The sequence below is a fragment of the Zootoca vivipara genome, chromosome 11, assembly GCF_965207765.1.
Source record: "Zootoca vivipara chromosome 11, rZooViv2.hap1.1, whole genome shotgun sequence".
NCBI lineage: Eukaryota > Metazoa > Chordata > Lepidosauria > Squamata > Lacertidae > Zootoca > Zootoca vivipara.
The window spans coordinates 18,740,817-18,765,983 of record NC_142594.1 but is presented as its reverse complement, the minus strand read 5'-3'; the positions used below and the strand labels follow the sequence as shown (position 1 = coordinate 18,765,983).

General features: G+C 41.4%; 1 protein-coding gene across 15 annotated transcripts in view; it reads right to left on the bottom strand.

Annotated features, from left to right (window-relative positions):
• ZNF385D (zinc finger protein 385D) overlaps positions 1–25,167 on the bottom strand; it is a 410,518-nt gene that overhangs the window by 153,315 nt on the left and 232,036 nt on the right. For 2 of the 15 annotated variants that reach the window (XM_088653776.1, XM_088653777.1), the window contains exon 1: positions 1,206–1,390. The exons of the other annotated variants lie outside the window; for them this stretch is intronic. In XM_088653776.1, the coding sequence (XP_088509902.1) occupies positions 1,206–1,269 (64 nt within the window). In that variant the 5' untranslated portion in view covers positions 1,270–1,390. Of the gene's footprint in view, positions 1–1,205; positions 1,391–25,167 lie in introns of those variants that run through there. 15 annotated transcript variants of the gene reach the window in all.

The window sequence follows — 25,167 nt, the reverse complement described above, 5'->3', positions numbered from 1 at the left end:
AACTGGTGGACATCATAATGTCTTCTGGTAGTGAATCCCATGGTCTATGTATAGTATTATTTCCTTTTTTTATTGCCATTATTTTCACAACATTCAGCAGCTACAAGCCATGGTGACAAAAATGGAACCTCCAAGTTCCAAGTACCAGTTGTTTGATGCAAACAGCAGAAAGGCAGGCATGTTGATGTCAAGTCCTTCTTTGGGGTTCCCCCCACCAAAAGGGTTTGTTTGGCCAACAGGATGCAGATCTATACTGTATGGACTTTCAGTCTGCTCCAGCAAAGGTTTTGCTTATACTGTATTCTTAAAAAATTAACCTAATTATTCCTTCTCAACTCCAGATAGGGTGATCAGTAAGACTGGGCATAAGCAGTTGTCAGAACTATCACAAAGGCAATTTTACTGGAAAGGAAAGCTGAGCCACATCATGTTTTGCATCAAAATAATCCCCACACAATTTCACCGTAGCATTGTCCTGTAGCAAAACGGTTGATCTAATCTCAGTAAGCAGAAGATGCCAAACTAGATCATTCTTTCCCTGCTAAAATCTGTTAAGTGCATATATTAAAATGCACCACATTAATAAAACAAACTGATCCTTTTTCTTTTGAAGAATACAAATATGGAACATATCAGCGGGGTTTAAAAAAAGCAAAACAAAGAGTAATTTGGCCAACACTGATGTGTAAAAGATTTCTTTTTTTTAACAAAATGTACACTACACTCCATAATGGAAGGATATGAATTTGAGAGGTTAACTAAAATCACACAATTTTTATCGAGAAAATGTGCAGACCAGATATAGCTTTCTCCTACGTTACCCCAACTGCTACTAAATAACAAGATGATGATGATGATTCACAATGCTACAAGCTCACGAAGCAAAATGACAAAATACTGTCCCTTCTGGACCAAGGAATGAGTTACTTGAAACACCACCAATTGTTAATGATTTAGAATAAAAACCCTTTCATGAACAGGGCTGCTATCCCTAATGCAGTTGACACAAAGTGTGGAAGAGAGGCAAAGAATTAGCTGACAGCAGAGCAACATCTGGATATACGAGTTGAGAGTCATAAGAGAAGAGAAAGTGTATTTTTAGGAATAAATATAGCTCAGCTATCGGTAAGTGATGCTCCCTACTAAATTGAATAGCTGTTACAGAAGGAGGAAAGGGATATGGAAGGAGCATACTTTTGACTTACCGCTGGCACCTGCTTCACACATAACGATTTCCTCAGGAAACATGTAAGTGCAGACATTATACATGCATCTTTAAGAGCTCACATTCACATACATGTATCTGGCCCAATCTTTTGGAGTTACAAGAGTATGTGAGCTGTGTGAGCTTGTATACATATTTGTATAGGCTGCAGGTTGTCTCCAGGGTTACCTGAATATTCCATCTGCTAGTCTCTGGAGAAAGTGACGATATGACAGTTAAACTGTTGCCTTGCTAGCTTGAAATTTATGTTCTTTTCAGTGCGTTGTAAATGGTTACATTCATTTATGAAGTTTTTTTAATATGTACTTCATTTGCATGTTCAAGATTTTTTTTTCTGTCAACACAATCACCTGCGTTTCATATATCTTTACAAAAGTGTGGGTGGAGAGAGTAGGGGAACAAAACAGAAATATTGAATTCTTATAGGAAAGTGTTTCGGCTTCCACCTTCTACAGCTGCTGTGATGTAAATTAAAGGGTGTTGTAACCGAGGTAGCAATTATAGAGCACTGAGGATGGAATATTCAGCCGTGTTGCATTTGCTGTAACTGCTCTTTAAAGCTGAATTGCAGCAAACACTATCTGTGTGTTCAGTGGTTTGCCGTTTGCTCCAATTCAGCTTTAAAGAGCAGGTTTTCACAGGGAAAACTCAGGAGCAAAAACAGGAAAGGCGATCAGACACAGAGCTTTAAAGCACAGACCATGCCTGGAAAATGAGGAGGAAAGTGTGTATGATCCCTAAATTGAAGCCATGCGGTGATGTTAAGCTGTCAAACCTATATACTCATCTATATTGTGATATCGAGGCTGGGATTCCTTGGGTTGAAGTGGTTTGTAACTGGTTAAACCCCTATCACCGTTTCATAGAACTAAATGGTCTTACAAAAAATACATAGTCAACAAGATAATGCATCATTATCAGATTTAATTTATATACCGCTTACTTGCCAAAACGGCTTATGAGCAGTTTCCAAATACAGTATAAAATCAATTGCAAAACATAGACACACATAATTAAAATACACGATAAGCAATTTCATCAAAACATTAAAATCAGTATCCATAATTAAAATATTCAGTGAAGCAGCCCATTAAAACAGCATAGCAATTAAATAAAATTTTGAATCTTGAAATATATTTATTTGATACTTATTTCAATAATGCGATTTAGTTTTTTAAATGCATATTTGCCAAAATACAAGAAATCCAAAGTAAATCTTGAAAGCATTACAGTGGGGATGAGTGAAGCTCCAAAGTCCACTTTCCACCTTCAGGTACAGATGTTCTCCTGGTGTGAACAAGTATTACATACTCTCTCTTTGTGTCTAAATCTGATTTAATTTCCATCAGGGGGAAAGCTGGAAGTGCAAACTCTTGCACATACTGTGCCATGGGCGGGTGTATGGTTGGATGTGCAGTATTTTGGACAGTATCTGTGTATGGAACAAAAAAATTCTGAACTACTACGGTAATTATTCTTTAGAAGTTCCTTTACCGTTTTCTGTTTCAGCTTTAAAGTAGAAGGTACTAAGTGACTGTAGAGGTATCTTTGTCTGTCTCGTGTGTTTGTTTGTTTGCGTGTGTGTGTGTTTGCATGTTTGCATAACTTATCAGTTTCACTGCTGCTGTTTGCAGCCTTTGCACACAATTCTTCAATTTTATAAATGGTGTGGATTAATTAATTAATCCTGAATCCCTGCAAGGAATGGTGGTGAATGGGAGAAACTAGAGAGAGACAAAGCCCCTCCTCCTATAGATGAAATTGACAAGAGGTCAGATCAATTTCTCCACCACAGATCAATTTCTCCACCACAGCCAGGGGAATTCTCTGGATTTTCCTCTCCGGTGAGTGGGCACAACCCAAGTTGACACCTGGAAGCAAGTATTCTTCAAAGGCACACTCATGCAGAGCACAGTACAGTGGTACCCCGGGTTGCAGACCCAATCGGTTTCGGGGTGCCGTTTGCACCCCGAAAAGTCCACAACCCAAGCAGCGCTTTTGCGCATGCATGAAAGAGCACTTCTGTGCATGCGCACACAGCGAAACCCGGAAGTAAACACTACCGGGTCCGCTGCGTTCGTAACATGAAAAAACGCAACCCGCAGAGGACGCAACACGAGGTATGACTGTACAGAATCTATATTGCAAAATCATGAATTACCACTTCAGTGCTGTGTCTATTTGGAAAACAGCACAGCTAATGCTGTCATCAGCTGTCACATGGGAACTCTGGACCAGCATGGACTCAACTAAATTTCTAGAATGGGCAGCTGGATATACAAACTGTTGGGGAAACGAGAAGGAAGATGGAAGAGTAACACAACCCTTTTCCATGAGACCAGAAGGTGCCATTGTAATAGTTGAGTTTCTGTGGATATGTGAAATCATGGAATTGATATGGAAATTGATATGGAAATAACGGGAAAAGTTTTGCACTTCCCCAATGAGAAATACATGATTAAGAATTATGTGTTTATTGGTGTGAGGAAATGTACAGAAGCGTATTGGCTCCATCTCACCGTCAAGTGCCACCAAGTTACACCCATTCCATCTGACTGCAGAAGAGGAAGAGATGGGAAACAGGGATCACTCTAGCTTTTCCTCTCCCTGAACCCTTTTCATTCAAGCTGATCATTTTAAGAACTTTAACACTTTTAAGAACTGGTGCCTGAGTTTGCTTGTTTTCTTCTCCTCTCCTCAGCCCTTTTCCTTTTGTGTTGTGTCTTTTAGAATCTTGAAGCTCCAGGCGGGGGCTGTGCTGTTCCTTACTGATTTTATGTAAGGTGCTCTGGAAGCAAGAGCAGGGCAAATAAACAAAGAAAGAAAGAAAGACATTTACAAAAATGAAGGGTTTCTGTTCCTTCAGTTTTGCCCTGCTGCAAGCATCAAATGACAAGCTTTGTCTCTGTTCAGTTCTGGCCATATAACTAAACTTTTTCTTCTCCTGTAAAGCAGTAAGAAGTTATGTATTCAGAGAAAATTCATACAAAAGCGTTTCATGAACAGGTGTTAATATAATTTTGCTACACATATTCATGAGTAGCTAAGTGCAAAAATGACTGATATAAGTGTGTGTGTGTGTGTGTGTGTGTGTGTGTGTATGTGTGTGTGTGTGTGCGCGCGCATTTGAGTCCCCATAAGGTAAGTAAATTACCTTTTGAATTATGGTGCTGGAGGAGACTCTTGAGAGTCCCATGGACTGCAAGAAGATCAAACCTATCCATTCTGAAGGAAATCAGCCCTGAGTGCTCACTGGAAGGACAGATCGTGAAGCTGAGGCTCCAATACTTTGGCCACCCCATGAGAAGAGAAGACTCCCTGGAAAAGACCCTGATGTTGGGAAAGATTGAGGGCACTAGGAGAAGGGGACGACAGAGGACGAGATGGTTGGACAGTGTTCTCGAAGCTACAAACATGACTTTGACCAAACTGCGGGAGGCAGTGCAAGACAGGAGTGCCTGGCGTGCTATGGTCCATGGGGTCACGAAGAGTCGGACACGACTAAACAACTAAACAAGGTAAGTAACATAGCAGGCTAAAGTGAAAAAGTATAGCAACTTCCCCTTTCCTTTATCTCTGCCCCATCAAAATACATTACAGTATTATCATTTCCTTTTACAACAGCTTTCACCTTAACCAATAAGATTCTATATCCTGTAGCCAAGCCCCCCAGCATTATCAATACCAGTTTTACTACATATAGCTACTATGAGGAGAGAATTGGATATCTGCATGCAGTCTCGTGCAGAATACTAACCTTCATAGAATTACGGTAAATGGTTTGGGGGCTTTATTTACTAGGAAGTGCCATGAAACCTGCAAAATTTCCATACTGAATTCATGTGAAATCCATCTTTCTGAAACCTTTTACAACTTGGCTTTGCAGTTCTGAAATGCTTGAGGTGTATAGTAATAACAACATAATTGAATCAAGTTAAAATTGTGATTAAAACTATAAAACACGGTAAACATTAAAAACCAAGACTATGGTAGTGAAAACCTGCATGCGCACTTGGAAGAAAGCTAGATGTGAAGTCAAATGTGCCTTTAACATTTTTTGCTTTGTTTTAAATTGAAAAAAATGTCTTGTGCATTCAACCATGCATGTTACTCTGGCTGAGTATGTGGGTCTCCCCACCAACAGCTTTGCCATACTGAAGTGTATTCAACGCACTAAACTGATATACAGGTATTGATATCAAAGTGCCCTAAAGCTTGACAAAATGGAAAACCTCTCAAGCTATGGATCTGTTGTGCCTTTTAAGGAAGAGAATTCCAGCACAGGCAACAGGGCAGTCTCGAGCAGGTCGGGCGCCCTGGCGCTGAGGGGCGGAGATCGCTCCGGCGCCCCTGCCCTCGCAGGGTGCAGCATGGTTTTCGTGCAGCGCCCTGCCTACCAGCCCGGTGCCCTGGCGCACCGCGCCACCAGGAGTCTACCTAGAGCCGGCCCTGACAGGCAAGACTTCAGATATTTAGAGGGGAAAGCAAATCTCACTGAAAGGTCCAAAGGCCTGCTCTTGGATATGCTGAAGTTTAGATTGCAGGAAAAAACAGTTCCACTGCCTTGCCATCACATTTTTTCATATATATTTTTTCCAACTGGCAGCGCTCATACCAATTCAGTTGAAAAGCACTACTCCTGAAAAATAATCACAGATAGTTTGATACACAGGATATGGAAAGATTTTAGATTTAGATATATATATATATATATATATTTGTGGTGCTCTGCTCCACATGCCAAAGAAAATTAATCTCAGAAAGGGAACCTTGCTGAATCTACAGATCTTAGCAAAGCGGAGAATAAATGGGAGAAGGCACTTCGAGGTATTTAAGGTAGTATGCAAGCAATATTAACCAACTTTGCAAATGCTCACGGGATAAGGACACAGATGATGAAAAGAGCAATATGAGTCTGTCCTGGTGTTGAGATCTTCAGGGAAAGCCATTCTCAACATCTTGTTACCAGGATGGGTGCAATGACGCTGGAAAAGAGCCCTCTTTGTGGTGGGGCTTTACTTATAGACTGCCCTCCCTCTGGCGTGTGGTAGGTGTGACTTCTTTTCAGTGCCAACTTAAAATAGATCTATTTACCCAGGCATTTATGTGATGCCAGTTACTTGTGTTTGCAATGGGACAACCTACAACAGGGGCCAGCAAACTTTTTCAGCGGAGGGCTGGTCCACTGTCCCTCAGACCTTGTGGAGAGATGGACTATATTTTGAAAAGAAAAAAAAGAACAAATTCCTATGCCCCACAAATAACCCAGAGATGCATTTTAAATAAAAGGACCCATTCTACTCATGTAAAAACATGCTGATTCCCGGACCATCCGTGGGCCGGATTTAGAAGGCGATTGGGCCGCATCCAGCCCCCCGGGTCTTAGTTTGCCTACCCATGACCTACAACATTATGTATCGCTGTAGCATGTGTTTGTAATCTATGTTTTTAACTGATGTATTTTTATCTGCTCCTGTTGAGTTGTATCTTTAAACTACATTTTTTTGTTTGTAACCCACCTGATAACAGCAACAATGAATGGCAATATAGTCATTTCTCAAATGAATAATAAACAAAGGTCGCCTGATTTATTTTAACCTAAAGCTCAGTGCATGTGGAGGAGACTAAACGAATAAAACAAGTCATATTTTCACAAATATCCGAAATTATATACCAATGAAGTTTGCACAGCTTGTATCAACATTTTCCATCAAGGGCTAGCACTCACTGCATTCCAAATATTAAGTGGATTTCAGGTGCATGTCCAATCTTTGGAATGAGAGTGGTCTCACGGCATTCCAAAGACCAAGTGTATCTCTCTCAAAATATAAAATAAAATGGCTCTTTTGAATGATACGGATCCTGTTCTACACTTCTGTCCCAATGACTGATGGCGCAGCCCCTTGTAGATCTTTGGCTAATTTGGACAACAACCATAGAATTTCTCCTAGGATAAAGACAGACGTCAAGCAGGGAGTGTTACCAGTGCTTTATTATATTCTTTTGACAACTAAATTATACTTTGAACCACAATGAGATATGCAGTGCACACAGCTGTTGCGTGTTGCTATGCAAAATCTGTTGCTAGCACATGTAGAAAAATCAGCATTTTGCTCTGTGTGCCCTGCTACTTAAGCTTGGGCAGGGGGGGGGGGAGCATTTAAATGGCTGTGGTGTTTAAGTACATTAGCATACACATCTTCAAAAATCAGTAGAAGGAAAGCAAATAAAAGTATATTTGGCCAAGTAGCAGCAGTGCTGACAAAACAGAGTAAGTTTTTGTAAGTGAAAAGCTACAATGGAAATAATGCTGAAGAAAGGGATGCCATACATCCAGAATTTCCCGGGCATAACCGGAATACTGCAGTCGGAAGCAGTGTCTGGGCTGAAATCAGGGAAATCCAGACATGTGTCATTTTCGTGATTTCCCTTAAAAATAGCTCAAAAACATCATTTTTTTTTTTTGCATTTATGCCAGGAACTTTGGGCAAACTTAAAAAAAAGCTCAACAACTTGAGTCCAGATTTTAACTTTTTGAAACGGCAACCCTACAGAAACACTAACACAGGTTCACATTTAATCCATAGACCCACTAATTATGTGTTTTGATATCGCTGAGCATTTTGTGCAATGGGTGAAGTTCATGAATAGTTGACAGATGTGGAATCCACAGAAATAGGGAAAGAATAAAGCTGTTTAAATGCCAGCATATAAACCTAAATTATTCAGTCTAAGACAGGGGTCAGCAAACTTTTTCAGCATCCACCATCCCTCAGACCTTGTGGGGGGCCGAACTATTTTGGGGGGGGGATGAATGAATTCCTATGCCCCACAAATAACCCAGAAATGCATTTTAAATAAAAGGACACATTCTACTCATGTAAAAACATGCTGATTCCCGGACCATCCGCAGGCCGGATTTAGAAGGCAATTGGGCCGCATCAGGCCCCCGGGCCTCGGTTTGGGAACCCTGGTCTAAGAGGTAGCAGAAAGAAGTATACTTAGCTTTGTCTTGTTTGGCCTACTCAACAACAAACTACTGCCTCTTAATGACCCACATCGTGATGAGCTCAAACACGAATGCTACCTAAGGATATTGAATAGATCAACACTTCAGAGAAAACTTTCAACCACATTACTTTCGTCATCTTTCTCTCTCCAAACAATCTTCAGATATAGCAAGAAGATACTTCTCTATCAGCATAAGATTCTGAAAACAAGCATGAAAGATTAACTAAAAATTAGGTGCACTCCTTTCAGAGATGTGACTTCTTCACTGCATTTGAAGCAGAGGAGACTGAAGAGCAAACTCCTCAATGTGTTTGCAAATGGAAAGGGCCCAATAAAAAGGGCTCAAAATATGAAATCCAATAAAATGTCTTAAAATAATGTTCCACTGTCAATAGCCTGTTCTGTGAAGTTATTGGTCTCGTGAGAAGGAACTGAGAAAGCCCCAGTAAATGAACTGCAGTCCAGGTGATTCTCCACACAATGCTTGTGGAGTTTAATTTTCACACAATGCACAAAAAGGATGTACTTCGTTTTTACAGAGCTAACAAAGAACCTATTTGATATAGTCATTAAATGGGAAAGCTTGACAATCCAGGTGTACCACACAGAGACAGACAGATCCTTCCAGGGATAGTCCCAGATTTATAGAAGCTGATCCCAGAATGCCCCGCTCTTCCTTAGGACACCCCTAGTTTCATCAGAGAAATGTTGGCGGGTATGGAGTTATCCGACATTGAAGCCATCTGAAGGCAGCCCTGTACAGGAAAGTTTTTTTAAAAATGTTTTATTGTGCTTTTACAGTGCAGTATATATATTGGATGCTACCCAGAGTGGCTGGGATAACCCAGTTGTATAGGCGGGGTATGTATGTATGTATGTATGTATGTATGTATGTATGTATGTATGTATTTTATTATTGAATACAACATCCCTATTTTCATCAGAGAAATGTTGGAGGGTATGCAGAGAGAGAGAGAGAGAGAGAGAGAGAGAGAGAGAGAGAGAGAGCGCTCTGCAGAATTTCAATACAGTCTTCATGCAAAAAACTATATTAGAATGAGAATGCTCAAAACAGCTCAGTGTTTAGAAAGTACAAAATGGCTGGGTATGGTTTGGTTTTCATTAAACTACTAGGATGTGCAGATCATCTGCCCTAATCTACCAGGACTTTTATTTCACAATGATATATTGTAGCTCTGCTGGTGTTGACAAATATCTCAGACTACAGTATAGCAGACCTTGGTTCTAGCCAATTTAAATCATATCAGGGGGTATATAATGGTGGTTACATGTGCATTTTTTTTGTTACACTGGTGAGGAAAAAAATATCAGAGGAAAAACTAGATGTGATTGAATGTATGATCCAGTCACTTTGACAATTGTGTGCACAAGCTGAAAACCTAAGAAGTCAAATTTACAAGCTTCCCTCCCACCTCTGTAGTGAGACCTGAGTGGCTCTTTTAGGTAGAGGTGAAATTGGGAAGGGATTTGAAACCCCTTGTCAGTTTCACCTCTGCAGTGAAGGGGCTTCTCTCCACTGGCAGGTGGGAAGAAAGCTTGTCAGTTTTGCTGCTGCTGTTTGCAGTCTTTTTGTGCGAACTGGATAATGCACACTTAGTGCTGAAAATGTAAGTCACGGAGCCAGCGGCCGCGGAAATTGCATATGAATTTGCATATGTAAAATACAAGCATGCATTCGCCAGCTCTCTCATAACACACGTCCATGTGTGGAACTGCTCTTTCATGGCTCAAACAAGAGTGTTGTTTGGAAAAGTAAGGATAGCCATGACACACTAATGGCATTCTGACATTAAGTCAGAATCATGGGGGATTCTGCAGAAAAAAAAGTCACGAGTTTCACATATCTCTAGTTTTCTCCTCTTTGCACCAGACCCAGGTGCCGCTCTCTCTCTCTGTGGGGCTGCAGGGTTGGGTTTACTAATAGGCAAACTAAGTATTTCCCTTGAGCCTCAATTTTTTAGGGGCTTGAAATAGTTGAAGAGGAAAAGGTCACGTCAATCAGGCAATCCACCTTAGCAAATAAGCACTTATAACAAATTCAGTATAAGAGTACGCTAGCCAGTCAACACATTTTTAAAGGGGAAAAAACCCACATGGAGAAACATCTTTCTTTCTTTTTTACACTGCCGCAGTAAGAATTCATTGAAGAATTCACTCAATTCATCAAGAATTCAAGCCCAGGGGAGTGAGGTGTGAGGAAAGTCCCTACTTTTCAAAGAAATACCGTGCATTTGTTAAAAAAGATTCTATTAAATGTGATTGTAAGTTAGCTCTGATTTGTTGTTGTTGTTTAGTCGTTTAGTCGTGTCCGACTCTTCGTGACCCCATGGACCATAGCACGCCAGGCACTCCTGTCTTGCACTGCCTCCTGCAGTTTGGTCAAACTCATGTTGATAGCTTCGAGAACACTGTCCAACCATCTCATCCTCTGTCGTCCCCTTCTCCTAGTGCCCTCAATCTTTCCCAACATCAGGGTCTTTTCCAAGGATTCTTCTCTTCTCATGAGGTGGCCAAAGTATTGGAGCCTCAGCTTCATGATCTGTCCTTCCAGTGAGCACTCAGGGCTGATTTCCTTCAGAATGGATAGGTTTGATCTTCTTGAAGTCCATGGGACTGTCAAGAGTCTCCTCCAGCACCATAATTCAAAAGCATCAATTCTTCGGCGATCAGCCTTCTTTATGGTCCAGGTCTCACTTCCATACATCACTACTGGGAAAACCATAACGTTAACTATATGGACCTTCATGGCCATCTTAAGCCCATCCAGCGCCCTGGCGCTAGGTCCCTCCAGCGCCCACCTCCAGAGTCTCTCCAAGGGCCCGGGAGTGCCAAGCGGACCACGGCAGCAGTGGGAGGCCACCTCCGAGGACTCCGCGCTGCGCCTCCTTCTCGTTTCCCCAGCGCTGGGTTCCGCTCAGTCAAGCTTCGCCACCAGCGCTGAGCGGAACCCAGTGCTGGGGAAACGAGAAGGAGGCGCAGCGCGGAGTCCTCGGAGAAGGAGAGAGACGCGGCGTAGCCTCTCAGCTAGTGGAGCGCAGTCTTGGCCAGATCGCCGGAACCCTGCGCTCACTTGGCATCCTTCCAGCGCCCTCCAGCGTCCGGCGCCGTGGTTCTCCGTGCCACTAGCCTCTTTGGCTAGGACGGGCCTGCGGACCTTTGTAGGCAAGGTGATGTCTCTGCTTTTTAAGATGCTGTCTAGGTTTGTCATTGCTTTTCTCCCATTGCTTTGCTCTGATAGAAGCAGACAAAAGGCTATCCAGGCGAAAGGCCACAAGCAAGACCCTAGCCTAGCTGGCACTTTACACAGCCTGAGTCTGGCTCCTATACTCCTTTAAAATGCCTCAGGAATTATGGGTCACCCTCAGTTTGCGCAGAGAACACTGCCTCAGCTTATATCTGCATTATATTCCATCACCCCAACACTTTGTGTTCCCTCATACCAATTTTCCATCAAACAAATATTGCTCAGTTCCAAAGTGGCACTTTAAAGCTAACTCTGCTCTGATGGGAAGACATTTATTCCTAGTTTTAACAATACAAACTTCAAATACTAGAAGAAAATGGGAAGGGATTGAGTGGGAGACCTTGTCTCTGAATACTTCCAGCTCCCTCTTGAAAGCAGGGGTTGTGTCGTTGTTCTTTCAGCTGTATCAAAAACTCTTTTATATTACCTCCAAACACAGATAACAATTTGTAGCGAAAACAACCAGATTCCAAGTGTGCATACAGGTCTGGTAGCAGGGTCCCCAAAGGGCTTGATGGATTGAAATGAGTTCAGTACTAGCAAAATATAATTGCTACTCGAAAGTTGACAGCTATATTGTAAAGTAGGTTAACCTTGAATGTTTAAACATGTGCTGGTGACTAATGACTGTTTACCATAGAGAAACACAAATCATGCATACAAGTGCATGAGTGCTTGTAGTATCTGCTACATCTTCCACATTCCCATTACCAACAAGAAATGTGGGTATGCCCCCCATGGGAAGATCCCACAGATAAGTGGGTCACCTTATGCTCACAATGAAGATGATTTATTGCAGGGGTCCTCAACTAAGGCCCGGGGGCCGGATGCAGCCCAATCACCTTCTAAATCCGGCCCGTGGACGGTCTGGGAATCAGCATGTTTTTACATGAGTAGAATGTGTCCTTTTTATTTAAAATGCATCTCTGGGTTTTTTGTGGGGCATATGAATTCATTCATATTTTTTTTCAAAATATAGTCCGGCCCCACACAAGGTTTGAGGGACAGTGGACTGACCCCCTGCTGAAATTTTGCTGACCCCTGATTTATTGCATTTTTGAGATGTGCTGGTAAAAAGCAGATCCCACCCCTGTGGATTAATTTTGACAGGTGGGCAAGACTGCCCACCTCTTAGTCACTTGACATTTTCATTATATCAAAATGACTGGAAGGTGGTCAGCTCAACCACCTATCAAAGTTGGCCCATGGGGTGGAAGAACGTAAAGATCTGGCCCACCCCTGACTTATATGCTAAGAGAGACTCAAAGCAACTATAGAAAATTAAGGTACAAAATATGAAACAAAGCAACAGATCGAACACAAATACTGTACAGTGGTACCTTTGTTCTCAAACGTAATCCGTTCCGGGAGTCCGTTCAACTCCCGAAACGGTTCGAAAACCAAGGCGCGGCTTCCTATTGGCTGCAGGAGCTTCCTGCACTCTAGCAGAAGCCACGGAAACTGCGTTGGATGTTTGGCATCCGAAAAACATTCGCAAACCGGAACACTCACTTCCGGGTTTGCAGTGTTCAGGAGCCAATTTGTTTGGGAGCCAATTCAATTGGGAACCAAGGTACCGCTGTATTTTTAATACCCTAAATGCAGGAGCTGGTCAAAAATACCCAGCAGAAAAATAACTTCTAAGACTCAGCAGATATTTTCAAAAACCATCAAACGCTGGGATGTAGAGGATGTTTGCAGGATGTAGAGGATGTTTGCACTCAGCAAAAATATGTTGCTGTTAATGGTAAGTTTCTCCATGTCAAAGTCATTAACTACTAGATAGTGGCTTAGAAAACACATTCAGATTTTTGTTGTTTTTTGCTTTTTTTAAAAATCCATCACTTACGGGAATATAAATAGATTATAATTTTCAATAGGGTTATGAGGTCCTTCTCCGAGGGTATTCTGCTGGTTCCCTCACTGCAAAAAGTGAAGTTACAGGGAACCAGGCAGAAGGCCTTATTGGTAGTGGACACGCTCCTTTCAGATGTCAAGATAAAGAACTACAGTATACAACTTTTAAAAAACATCTGAAGGCAGCCCTGTATACAGTAGTTTTTAATGTTTGATACTTTGCAGTATTATGTTTTATATATTCTGTAAGCCGCCCAGTGTTCCACAAGGCTTGACAATCCCTCAGACTTTCTTGTGAAGCAAGGTGGAGTCCTTGGGGCAATGGAAGCACATGGTTTTAAGATTACAAGTGAAAAATCAGGAACTACATATTTCCATTTAAAAGTACAGTACAGTTCCCAGGACCCCCTGCAACACTGTCTGCACACTCTTGAGCCTCTGTTGTACTAGGAAACTAATAATTTAAGGATTAAATCTCTGCAATTGTCAAATAACATTTAAGCCATTCGGAAGGACGACGCACCAGTCATAAAAGAGTACTGAGGAAGATCTCCCATGGGTATCTTTCTAAGCTTCCTTGGACTCAGCAACCTCACAGAAAATCTCAACCTTCTCTGAGAAAGCTCAGAAAATCCAATTCAATCCAGAGGTTGCTCATCGTCACTAGTTTTCCAGCTGCTGCTTAGTGCTAAGAATAGACTCTACATCTTAGATTATTTTTAAGAAACTCAAAATTTGGATATTGACTTTGGTTTTGAGATCCAAGTTCCAAAAGAGCATGGGTATAAGTGGCATAGTTTACATTTCAGATTCAAGTAGGGCATTGTGAAGCACAAACCAACTTTCTTTGGCTATCACCACTAGTGTGAAATTCTGTAAAAGTCACTGGCAATCAGTGCAGACAGTACTGAGATAAAAGGGTTGTTGTTCTAACTCTGCGTAGGGCAGTTTCTTAGGTCAACGGCCCTATGAATGCCCAGCAAACCAAACAAATTGTTTTCTGTTATTCCTTCACATCTCAAATGATGTAAACCAGGCATCCCCAAACTTTAGACCTCCAGATGTTTTGGCCTACAACTCCCATGATCCCTAGCTAACAGGACCAGTGGTCAGGGATGATGGGAACTGTAGTCCAAAACATCTGGAGGGCCAAAGTTTGGGGATGCCTGATGTAAACCTAGCATAGCTAGGTTTTGCACAGCAGGTTTTGCAAAAAGCTTAGGACTGAATCAACCTGGAGACAGAACTCTTCTGCCAAACACATTGTGATATAAATAACTAGTTTTCATACTCCGCAAGCTTTAGTTGTTAAGGTCACATGAATCTGAACAAATATAATTGATAGATTAAATAAGGCAATGAATACATATTTATATATACAAATATATCTTCAATATCCTTACTCTGAGTTGTATGGGAACATTAAGACTGTTGCAAAATATATCCATGTATGTGTATCATGGTGAAGTTTGTAAAGTTGAGCAATGTAAGAGATTTTTTTTTCCCTATTTGCACTAATCCCTTCCTTCCTAATGGGTCTTCTTATGACTTGATCCTAAGACTGGCTTGCACCAGCAAGTGAGTGTTTAGAGGTTATTCTTCTCATTGTTCTACCACTACAAAGTCCTAGAACATGACATTATGGTACCAAAGGAATGTGGTGTTGGTTGTGTAAACAAATGATCTTACCATATTCTGTAAAAGCAACAACAAAACACCACTCCCAGTGATGAAACTACCAGAGCAATGCCCATAAGTTTTAGGTTGTTGTAAGTTGTTCAACTGCAGGTAAGTTCATGTAGGCACACAGCTGGAGAGTTTGTTGTTTCCAGCTGCAGTGTTTGCCAATAATGCTAGAACAGTCCTAGGTCAATATGCTTTTCATCTAATAGTCAAATCTTTGACAGACTAAATGCTTTTGATAAATGGCAAGTTTTGACAGAAAGTGACTGGATTGGCTTCCACAGGCAACGTTGACAAACAATAACCCATTTGCTAAACACTGGACTGTAGAGATAATAGTGGCTCCGATTTGTGCTGAGTAGTGACTCAGCTAAGTGAAAACAAAAATCCAGGGATCCTGAATGCTCTGCCAAGGTAAGTTGCTTGCCAATTTTCCTTCTGCATTTACAGCTAAAAATTTTGTCAAAGCTCTGCTTTTAAATCTATTGATCCTTACCATAAGGATGGGGTACTGTATTGGAAAACACAAGCATTATCATCTCCTGTCCTCATGAGTTACTACACTCAATAGTAAGCAAGGTCAAGAAGGGAGGCGGGACTCCCCCCCCCCCCCCGATTGCTTATCCAAAATGTGAAAGCTTTCTACCCAGGATCTAAAATTTTACAATTTTGCACCAATATAGATAGGCCATATTAATCAGATGCAAAATAATTTTTCGATTGAAGCAAATTCTATGGATCTCAAAGAGCCCTGCTAAAATATCAACTAGCTCCACATGAACTGCTAACAGACACCACAGGGTATTCTCGGTATTTTAGCTGGTGTGAATTGCCATTAAAAACCGAAAGACTAGTATGTAAAAATAATCAAGGAGTTGTTCAAACTGCACGTAATAGCAAAGATCCAGATTCTCATACTATTAGTCACGGTGAATAATACCATTTCCCACAAACATGTCAGTTGAAATAGACAAAGCTCCATGTAAGACTATTTTGAATGGTTAGCATTTAGCTAACCACCCTAGCATTTAGGGTGGAATGTGTTCAGGGCATCAGAAATGATTACATTTTAAGGCAGGCACTTTTAAACTGCTTTCTGTCCTGATGAACTGGATTGTATACAGACACAGACACACACAAGTACATACTTAAAAAGTCCTCTTTTAATCTGAGTTTCATAGGTGTTCTTTTGAAATCTAGTTCAGATGTGAGATAGCTTTTTCAGCCTGAGGGCCATATTCCCACTTGGTCAATTTTTGGGGGGGCCACATGCCGGTGGTGTACGGGGCCAGAGACAAAAGCAAGCAAAGCAATGAATGTAAATGTGGACTTTTTACAGTTGCTTATCTTCCACACACACACACACACACACACACACACACACACACCTCGGTCATCCACCTAGCCAAGCAAGAGGCATTGGATCTGTTCAAGGGCAAATCCAAGGTAGGCAAAACCACCCGAGAAGACCATGGAGCAGGACTCGTGAGGGCTGTGGTCTCAGGAGATTCCCTAGAGTCAGACAGAGAAGCCAGGAAGCCATGTTTGCCCCCCAGGCCTGAGGTCCCCAACCCCAGAAGAAGATGCAGTAGACCCATCTCAGGGCAAATTAGGGCTCCATGGGAACCTAGATGTGCCCTGGAAATGGAGGAGATGGCGATTAATTGAAGGAGGCAATGGGGCAGTGAGGATTTTGCACCTAGAAGCTCAGAGAAGCCTATAGAGAGAAGCTTTCCCAGTGATCAGAACTGATAAGTTTTCAAAATAGGCAAATTTAAACATCTCGCACAAGCTCATAAAGTCACTATCACCCGAAGGTAGAGCACTTAATAACTCACTACCAAATATTTGAACTGCCTCCATCTTGGGGTCAATTACTATGAAAGCTCTGCCTGTGGTGTTTAATCTGTATTTCACATGTGCAAACAACTGTTTTGCATTGCTGTCATCAAGTGATAAGTATGCCTGTGTGCATCAATTCTACTTGGCAAATTTTTTAAAAAAAGGAAAGGGAAAGAATAATGGAGCTTCCTGTGATACAACCGTTGGGCAGCTCACTTGGGGCTTGTACAGGTGTGCTGAAACCTGTCCATGTGTGTCTCAGTGTAGGAATTGAAGGAAGCCAGGTCTGCATCATCAATATCCAGGAAAGCCTAAGGCTTTCCACGCAGCTCTTTGCCACTGTTACTTGATCAACCTCAACTGGAGCTTGTGTTTGTGTTGCTCATGCTGCTCCCATCTGCTTTGGAAGGGCAGAGATATGACCGGAGAAGAAAACAGCTGGTTGGGGGGGTGTTTGGTCCTCCTCTATGGCCATTTTCTGCTGTCATTTGCCTTGCCCAATGACTTGCGTTGACACTGCTTCACTGGACAGCCTAGGTCTGCGGCCAAAGAGACAAAGATGGATCGTACCTGCAAAAGCCCCGGGGTGACTTACAGGGTAAATGTGGTGTGGAGCAGAAATGACAAACAATGCCCAAATCAAACCACTCTAAGACACAACTTATCCAGGGTGAGCTTCAGTTTAAGAAAGGGTGGGGTTAGGGTTAGGGGGGGGAGAGAATGCTGCTGGATCAGACAAAGGGCCCTTCCAATCCAATGACATGGCCTGGATAGCTCAGTTGGTTAGAGTGTGGTGTTGATAACACCAAGGTGGCAGGTTTGATCCCCGTATGGGACAGCTGCATATTCCTGCATTGCAGGGGGTTGGACTAGATGCAGGTATAAGGTGGTGTACAAATTTAATAAATAAAATAATAAATAAACCTCTACGATTCTACAATTCTACGCTTCTATGTGTTTTCATGGCAGGCTACCTGGCTCCAATAAGCTCACATGGAGTTCATTATGGCAGTCGACACACAACCATGGTTTGTATTCAGTTATATGGTGTCTTGACTTAGTAGTTCATCCATATAGCTAATAGACTTATCTTGCATGATTTGGTTTTATTTAAAATGCTATTTAATTTAGGTTTTTATGGGTCACTGGGACAATCCTCAGTGCATGTCCCCCAGCCTCAACCCTTTATTTGTTTCAAAGGAAAAACACCAGAACCCCACGGCTGATCTGACTACACTTAAGAATGCTTCTACTCCCAGTTATTCATCCAAGGGAGGTCCACAGACTTCATTCAGGTGGTCTGCAGCATGCAGCATATAACCTAGTACATTATAACTGAGACAAGAGGAAGAAAAAAATCATTAAGTGGTCTGCCAGTACCCTCAGCCATTTTCAAGTGGGAGAAAACATTTGGGAACCAGAGGTCTATTGCCATTACGTGCACATCTGCTTGCAAGAATCTCAGATTCATACTATAAAGCCTTTATCTCATACCAGCAGTCAAATGTGACTACAGGAGAGGGTTTTTGGTTCAGTGGCAGAGCGAATGTTCTGTATGCAAAAGGTCCTAGGATCAAGCCCTGACATTTCCAAGCAGGAATGGAAAAGATTCCTGTCCAATATCTTAGAGAGTTGCTGCTAGTCAGTTTATACTAAGCTAGATGGATCAATGATCTGACATATTACATTGCAAGTTCCTGTTTTCCTAACTCTTGGCACTTACGAAAGCAGAACAGATCCTGCTGCATTCAATTTGCTTTTGTTTGGGGTTTTGTTTGTTTTTAAAGTAATTATTTCCATGATAATTATGAAACAAACTTCATGTGAAGTTTTTTGGAAGCAGCTAACATTCAAATGTGGGTTTGAAACAGCATTGAATCTTTACAAAATTGTGCTGTTGATAATCACGGTGCCTGCTAGCAGTAGCTACACATTTTATTCATCCATTCGTTTTACATTATACTGCTTTTCTAGGAAAATACTTCAGGTTTTTATTATTATTATTAAAGGTTTTCTTGGTTGACAACATGTTCTCCCTAATGGGCAATGTTTGGACAAATGAATGAAATCATCTACATGCTGATGTAGAAATCTTTGCAAATTACATTTTGTCACATCTTGTGGTGACTTCTATGACTGCATATGCCGGAAACTAGTTACTGAAAGCAGTAACACCAAACAAAAAAGGGTTTAAATTCAAATAAAAAATATGGAGTATAGCAGAGCAAAATTGTGCAGGGTAGGTTACGAGAGAGAGAGAGAGAGAGAGAGAGAGAGAGAGAGAGAGAGAGAGAGAGAGAGAGAGAGAGAGAGAATTAAAACAGATCTTCCTTCCCTTCTGTGCAGATGTGTGTATGTTACTAGTTTTAAAAATCTTTCTCACAAGTTGACCTACAAACACATAAGCTAAACATATAAAAATACATAACTTTAAGAACTACCAATAACATTATTCCACTGGATTAACAATAGTTAATCCAACAGAACCTAAAATAGGGCGTAAACAGAATATAAACATCACATCTGTAGCCCCCTTAAAATCATTCCCAAAAAAAGTGTAGAAAGAAAAAATAGGTCTTGAAGGCTTTCTTACATATTTTTATGGGTGTGACCTGCTTGATCAGGCCATCAATGAGAAAGCCTCTCCCATGTGCCTGCCAATCTTACTGTTCTCATAGGTGGAAAAATAAGCAGAGTAGTCTGGATCATGTTCAGAGATAGCTTTTAAGGCTGATATCAAGAAAGCCTATAGTTCTAGGTTAGAAGAGCCTTCCACAATCTCCACATTTCTCAGGCCCTCCCGTGGCTATATTGGAGAGCAGGAATGTCTGCAGGAATTTTTCCAGTTGTGTGTGTGTTTGTGAAGGGCAAATCAGAACATTGAAACAAGGATCACAATAGCTGAGAATCTGGAGATTGTGCTTCATCCTCGAAGTGGGGTGCAATTTATGTTGGGAAGGAATAATCCATGTTCTGTCCTGAGGTTGAAGACTTGACACCCTTCAAGCAAGAAGCCAAAACCATCCGCTTTGATAACATAAGGGCCATGTTAGGGCCTTCCTTTCACAGAAGGCAGAAAGTGCTCCTAGAGGCCATCCCACAAAAAGCTTCAATCTCTGCTTAGAATGGAAGTCAAGGCAGCTGGAAGGTCTTCTCCAGCTGAGCTTGGCTGAGCTCTTCCAGGACAACATAAACTATCACAGGGATCCACTCCATGCCCTTTGGAACCTAATCTTAAATCTGCTCTTTTCTGCCTGCATCTTGCCTGAGCTGCTCCATCCCGCTGCCAATTGTTCTAGATCAGGCATAGGCAACCTTGGCTCTCCAGATGTTTTGGAACTACAACTCCCATGATCCCTGACCACTGGCCCTGTTAGCTAGGGATCATGGGAGTTGTAGTTCCAAAACATCTGGAGAGCCAAGGTTGCCTATGCCTGTTCTAGATTCAAGGTGAAAGCTGCTATAGAAAAAACAGGGCAAAGGGACTGTTTAGCAGACACAGAAGGGCCTGCTCCATGGATCTCCTCTCGGCATGCTTGGCCTTCATGCAAACACATGGCCTTTAGCTTCATTTCATGCTTATTCTTTGTATCTGGTCTTGACAAGTAGTATGGTATTGTTAAATATTCTGTAAGATGTTTTGAACACTACTTGAGCTAACAAAAATTAATGGAGATCCAAAGACTAGCATATGTAGTGTACAAGCATATGTGGGATTGAATAAATTGTGAATGAGTTGGAGGCAGGAGGGGAAAGCTGCATGCTCTCCAATATTTCTCCGATGAAAATAGGAACATCCCATAATGATAATTTTACTATTTCTACCCCACACATCTTATTGGGTTGCGCAGCTTCCAACATATATAAAAACATAATAAAACATTAGACATTTTAAAACGTCCCTATACAGGGCTGCCGTCAGACGGCTCAGGAGTTATATACCCTCCATACCCTCCAACATTTCTCCAATGAAAATAGGGACATCCTAAGGCAAAGGGGTACATTCCAGGATCAAATCAGAAACCGGGACAGCTTTCCTAAATCAGGGATGTCCCTGGAAAATAGGGACACTTCTGGAACTGCTTCTGACATACCCAAACACATGACAAAACAGAGGGCAGTAAAAACTGGGGAAAGCAGTCCCAAACAACACAGGGAACAGCAATATTTCTGTAGCAACATCTCCACAATTAATTTCGTACAACCAGACTGCAGTTTCAAATATTTGTTAGGCAACCATTGTGTTCAAACCAGGCTGACCCGTGCTCCAGTGCCCTTCCATATAATGAGGTTAATGAGGCAACTGAGTGAAGCATCTTTTCATACTCAGCCCTAGCAATTTGATTGGAGGGCTTTGGGTCTTTGGTATTTTTGTCCAGAATAAGGCCTCTTATTCTCCTCTTAAGGTTGCCGTTCATCTGTGAAATTCAGCTGTAACACTAATCTTTGCAGCGAATTATATGTAATAGCCCATTTCTCAAAAAGCAAGGCAATACAGTTCTTACTGCATGTTAAGAGCATTTCACAGTCTAATGTAAAATGCAAATATTTTCTTCTCAAGGTCAAATATCTGAGCAAATATGAGTTGTGATCTCCTTCACAGTATTTTGTTTAAAGGAGATATGCCATTGTGGATGTATTGAAAAATCTGTAACAATTAAAGGATTCCTAAAATGAGGAATAGGGACGCAGGTGGCACTGTGGTCTAAACCACAAAGCCTAGGGCTTGCCGATCAGAAGGTTGGTGGTTCGAATCCCCACAATGGGGTGAGCTCCTGCCAACCTAGCAGTTCAAAAGCACGTCAAAGTGCAAGTAGATAAATAGGTACCGCTCCAGCAGGAAGGTAAACGTTGTTTCCGTGCACTGCTCTGGTAAACCGGAAGCGGCTTAGTCATGCTGGCCACATGACCCGGAAGCTGTACGCCGGCTCCCTCGGCCAATAAAGCGAGATGAATGCCGCAACCCCCGAGTCGTCCGCAACTGGTCAGGGGTCCCTTTACCTTTACCTTTAAAATGAGGAATGACTACCAAGTATATCACAGATAATATATATATATACTGGACATACACAAAATAGAAACATAAACCAAAAGACTATTCACTTTCAATATATATTACTGTACTTCAGGGCTTTTTTCAGCCAGCACCTCTCAGGTGGGTGCCATTGCCATTCTAAGAGAATGAGGAAGGTGTTCATGATGAGTTCCGGCACATTTTTTTCTAGAAGAATAACACTGTTGTACATAACAGTCAATGCCCATCACATAATCCTATGGAAGAATAATGGTTAGCATCATGAGCTACGTGCCCTGAAATCATGGGTTCAAATTTCCGTTTTACTCATTAAGTCACTTTAAGGAGGCCATTATTTCTTCAGCCTCTGGAAAACAGTAAGGAGGAATTAATAACACTGGTCTACCTTACAAAGGCTGAAGGAAGTTTTCATGAAACAATATTTGTGGAAAAACTTTAATCCCTAAGGAGCATTACTATATAAATACTGCTAATTGTAATTTTATGCATAGAACACCATTAGTAATAACATAATGGTTTCCAGTTGGGAGTGGGGAAGCATATTATGGCATGTGGTGCTAATGACAGTAGTAAGAAATTTCCTTAAGGAAAATACAGCTCTTCACTATCACATTTTGTTTGAATAAATGTTTCAGTTAGAAGCCACTGTGAAGCATGAAACTGTCAATTAATATGTTTGAGCAATTTTGCCACTTGCAAAGAGGTATATTGGGAGTGCCTGTTATCAAAAGAATGCATGTAACTTATCTTTTAAACAAACCTCCCATATTTTCATAAAATTCCTGCAGCCAGAGAAATGTCCAATAAACAAGCATGTGATATATCCACAGCACTTTGTAAGCAGTCAAGATACTACAGGAATTTGTAATGTTTTTGCTTGCTAATGATTATTCCACAAAATGCTTTTTCCATGTTATGTATTTATCCACCCCCTAGTTCAGAACACACACTTTACACTTTGCAATATGAAACATGCCAAGGGGTATATTTTTGGATTTCATGATTCTCCAACTTGATTCTCTTCAGAAACATTCTTCTTTCGCAATCAACATCCATTATGTATTAACAGCCCTGTTTTATTGCTAACGCTGATTGTAAAATACTGTGCAGCGAACAGCTCAGTATAAATGGTGTCTGAAAGCATTTTATTTTTTAATGTGTCGTCTTAAAGATTTGCTCTGATTCATTCTTCAACTCCAACTAGAAAGAGGAGGTTTTGCCTGTATATAACCTTCCACAATACACGCTGCAGCTTCTTCTAAACAAATCGGAACTGTTGAAGCACTTTCCATGAAATGGCAAGTGATTTATTTCATATTTCCAATATATATTTCCTTTAAAGTGCCTCTGAGATTTGTGGGGGGGGGGCATTTTTTTCTCTCATGACTCATCCACCATGAATTTCTCATTTACAAAACTATGATAGGAGTAAAAAGTGATATTCAATGAAGGAATATGAAGGCTGACAAGATCATATCCACTACTGTATTCACAACAAGAGAGAACAGTAACTGCTAAACTGCATGGGAGAATGTGACAGATTTCTCTGCTGCTTCCATTTACGGAGGACCATGCACTCCCCCAAAACAGATAGGCGCTGGTAGATTAAGCACATTGTTGCTATATATTTCGCTGTAAAATACAGAGAGAGAACAGCAAGAGTAATGGAAGCTTCTCAAACATGGCAGTACTGCAGCAAAAACAATGAGAGGAAAGCATTGCCAGGGTAGGCTGTTCCTCTTGTGGCATCCCTCTTTAGAAGAACATTTCTACAAAATGGGGCGATTATATACACGCTGCCATCATTCCGTCGCAGAGGTTATAGGATTTTCAGAGCTAGCATGCACAATCATGTAATTGCAGTATTACTGAAGCATTTATTCTGATTGACATCGTTGCTGGCTCACAACCCCCCTCGAAAATGCCTTTTCCCTTCAAGCTACATATCTCCTGAGCACGAGGAACGAAGCGCATGTTGCACTAAGCCTCAGCAAACTCACATGCCACAAGTGAACCTGGGGGCTTGCAATAGTGCTAAATGACAGCCCAGGATGGGAGAATGGAGTATACTTTATAATATCAACCGCGCTGTGAGGATAAATATCGGCAGTATTAGATACTTCATGTCAGATCTATTAAAATAGACAAGGCCTACTGGAAGCAAATGATCTGTCAGTCATAACAGTGTTCCTGTGTGAACCAGAATCTACTGCTCAGGAGTAGAGCAAGTCCCCAGCTATCATTTTGTAATATAGCACTGACAACCACCCACAGTCTTTTTTTAACACATGGAGAAGGTTCACAGCAGATTCCTTTTCCAGTACTAAATGATTTAGATAATTAACCTAGGCAGATGTGCATGGTTTTTTTAAAAAAAACATTCTAATATAAAATATGCTACAATTATTACTTGCCAATATTTACATGCTTTAGGCTTGATACTTGTGAGAGGTTCTATGAGTGCAACATAAACCACATCGGAAGATCATGTAGCACTTGGTTGGAATGATCTCTGCCTAAGGCCCTGAAGAGGTGCTGCCAGTCAGAGCTGGCAATACTGGGCTGGATGGGGTAGAAGAATGTACTATGGTATACTATATACAGGAGTTGGAGCCGCACACATGAGCACAGTGCTTTAATTCATTATGGCCCATTAATTCATGGGACATATGTAGGACGACATCTTGTCTGATTGTGCTCATGATTAGACATACTGTAGAATCATAGAGTTGGAAGGGACTCTGAGGATCATCTAGTCCAGGCATCCCCAAACTTCGGCCCTCCAGATGTTTTGGACTACAATTCCCATCATCCCTGACCACTGGTCCTGTTAGCTAGGGATCATGGGAGTTGTAGGCCAAAACATCTGGAGGGCCGCAGTTTGGGGATGCCTGATCTAGTCCAACCCCCTATATGCAGCTGTCCCTTATGGGGATTAACCTTGGCATTATCAGCACCACACTCTAGCCAACTGAGCTATCTAGTTAAATCACTTATGCAGAGAAGTGTTTGTTTGTTTGTTTGTTAAACCCATTCCTATTTCATATCCAGCTGAGAAAGCTGGACTTGATCCATACTAAGGTGAGCGAAGTTCTCATTGAAATCAATGGGACAAGTCAGTCACAACTTAAAACTCCCATTTTATCACATGGTAGCTAAGTTCAACTAGCTTAGTCTAAATCCAACCCACTGAAAATATCATTAAAACAAACAACATAGCAGTCACACCAATCTCAACAGAGTCAGTGG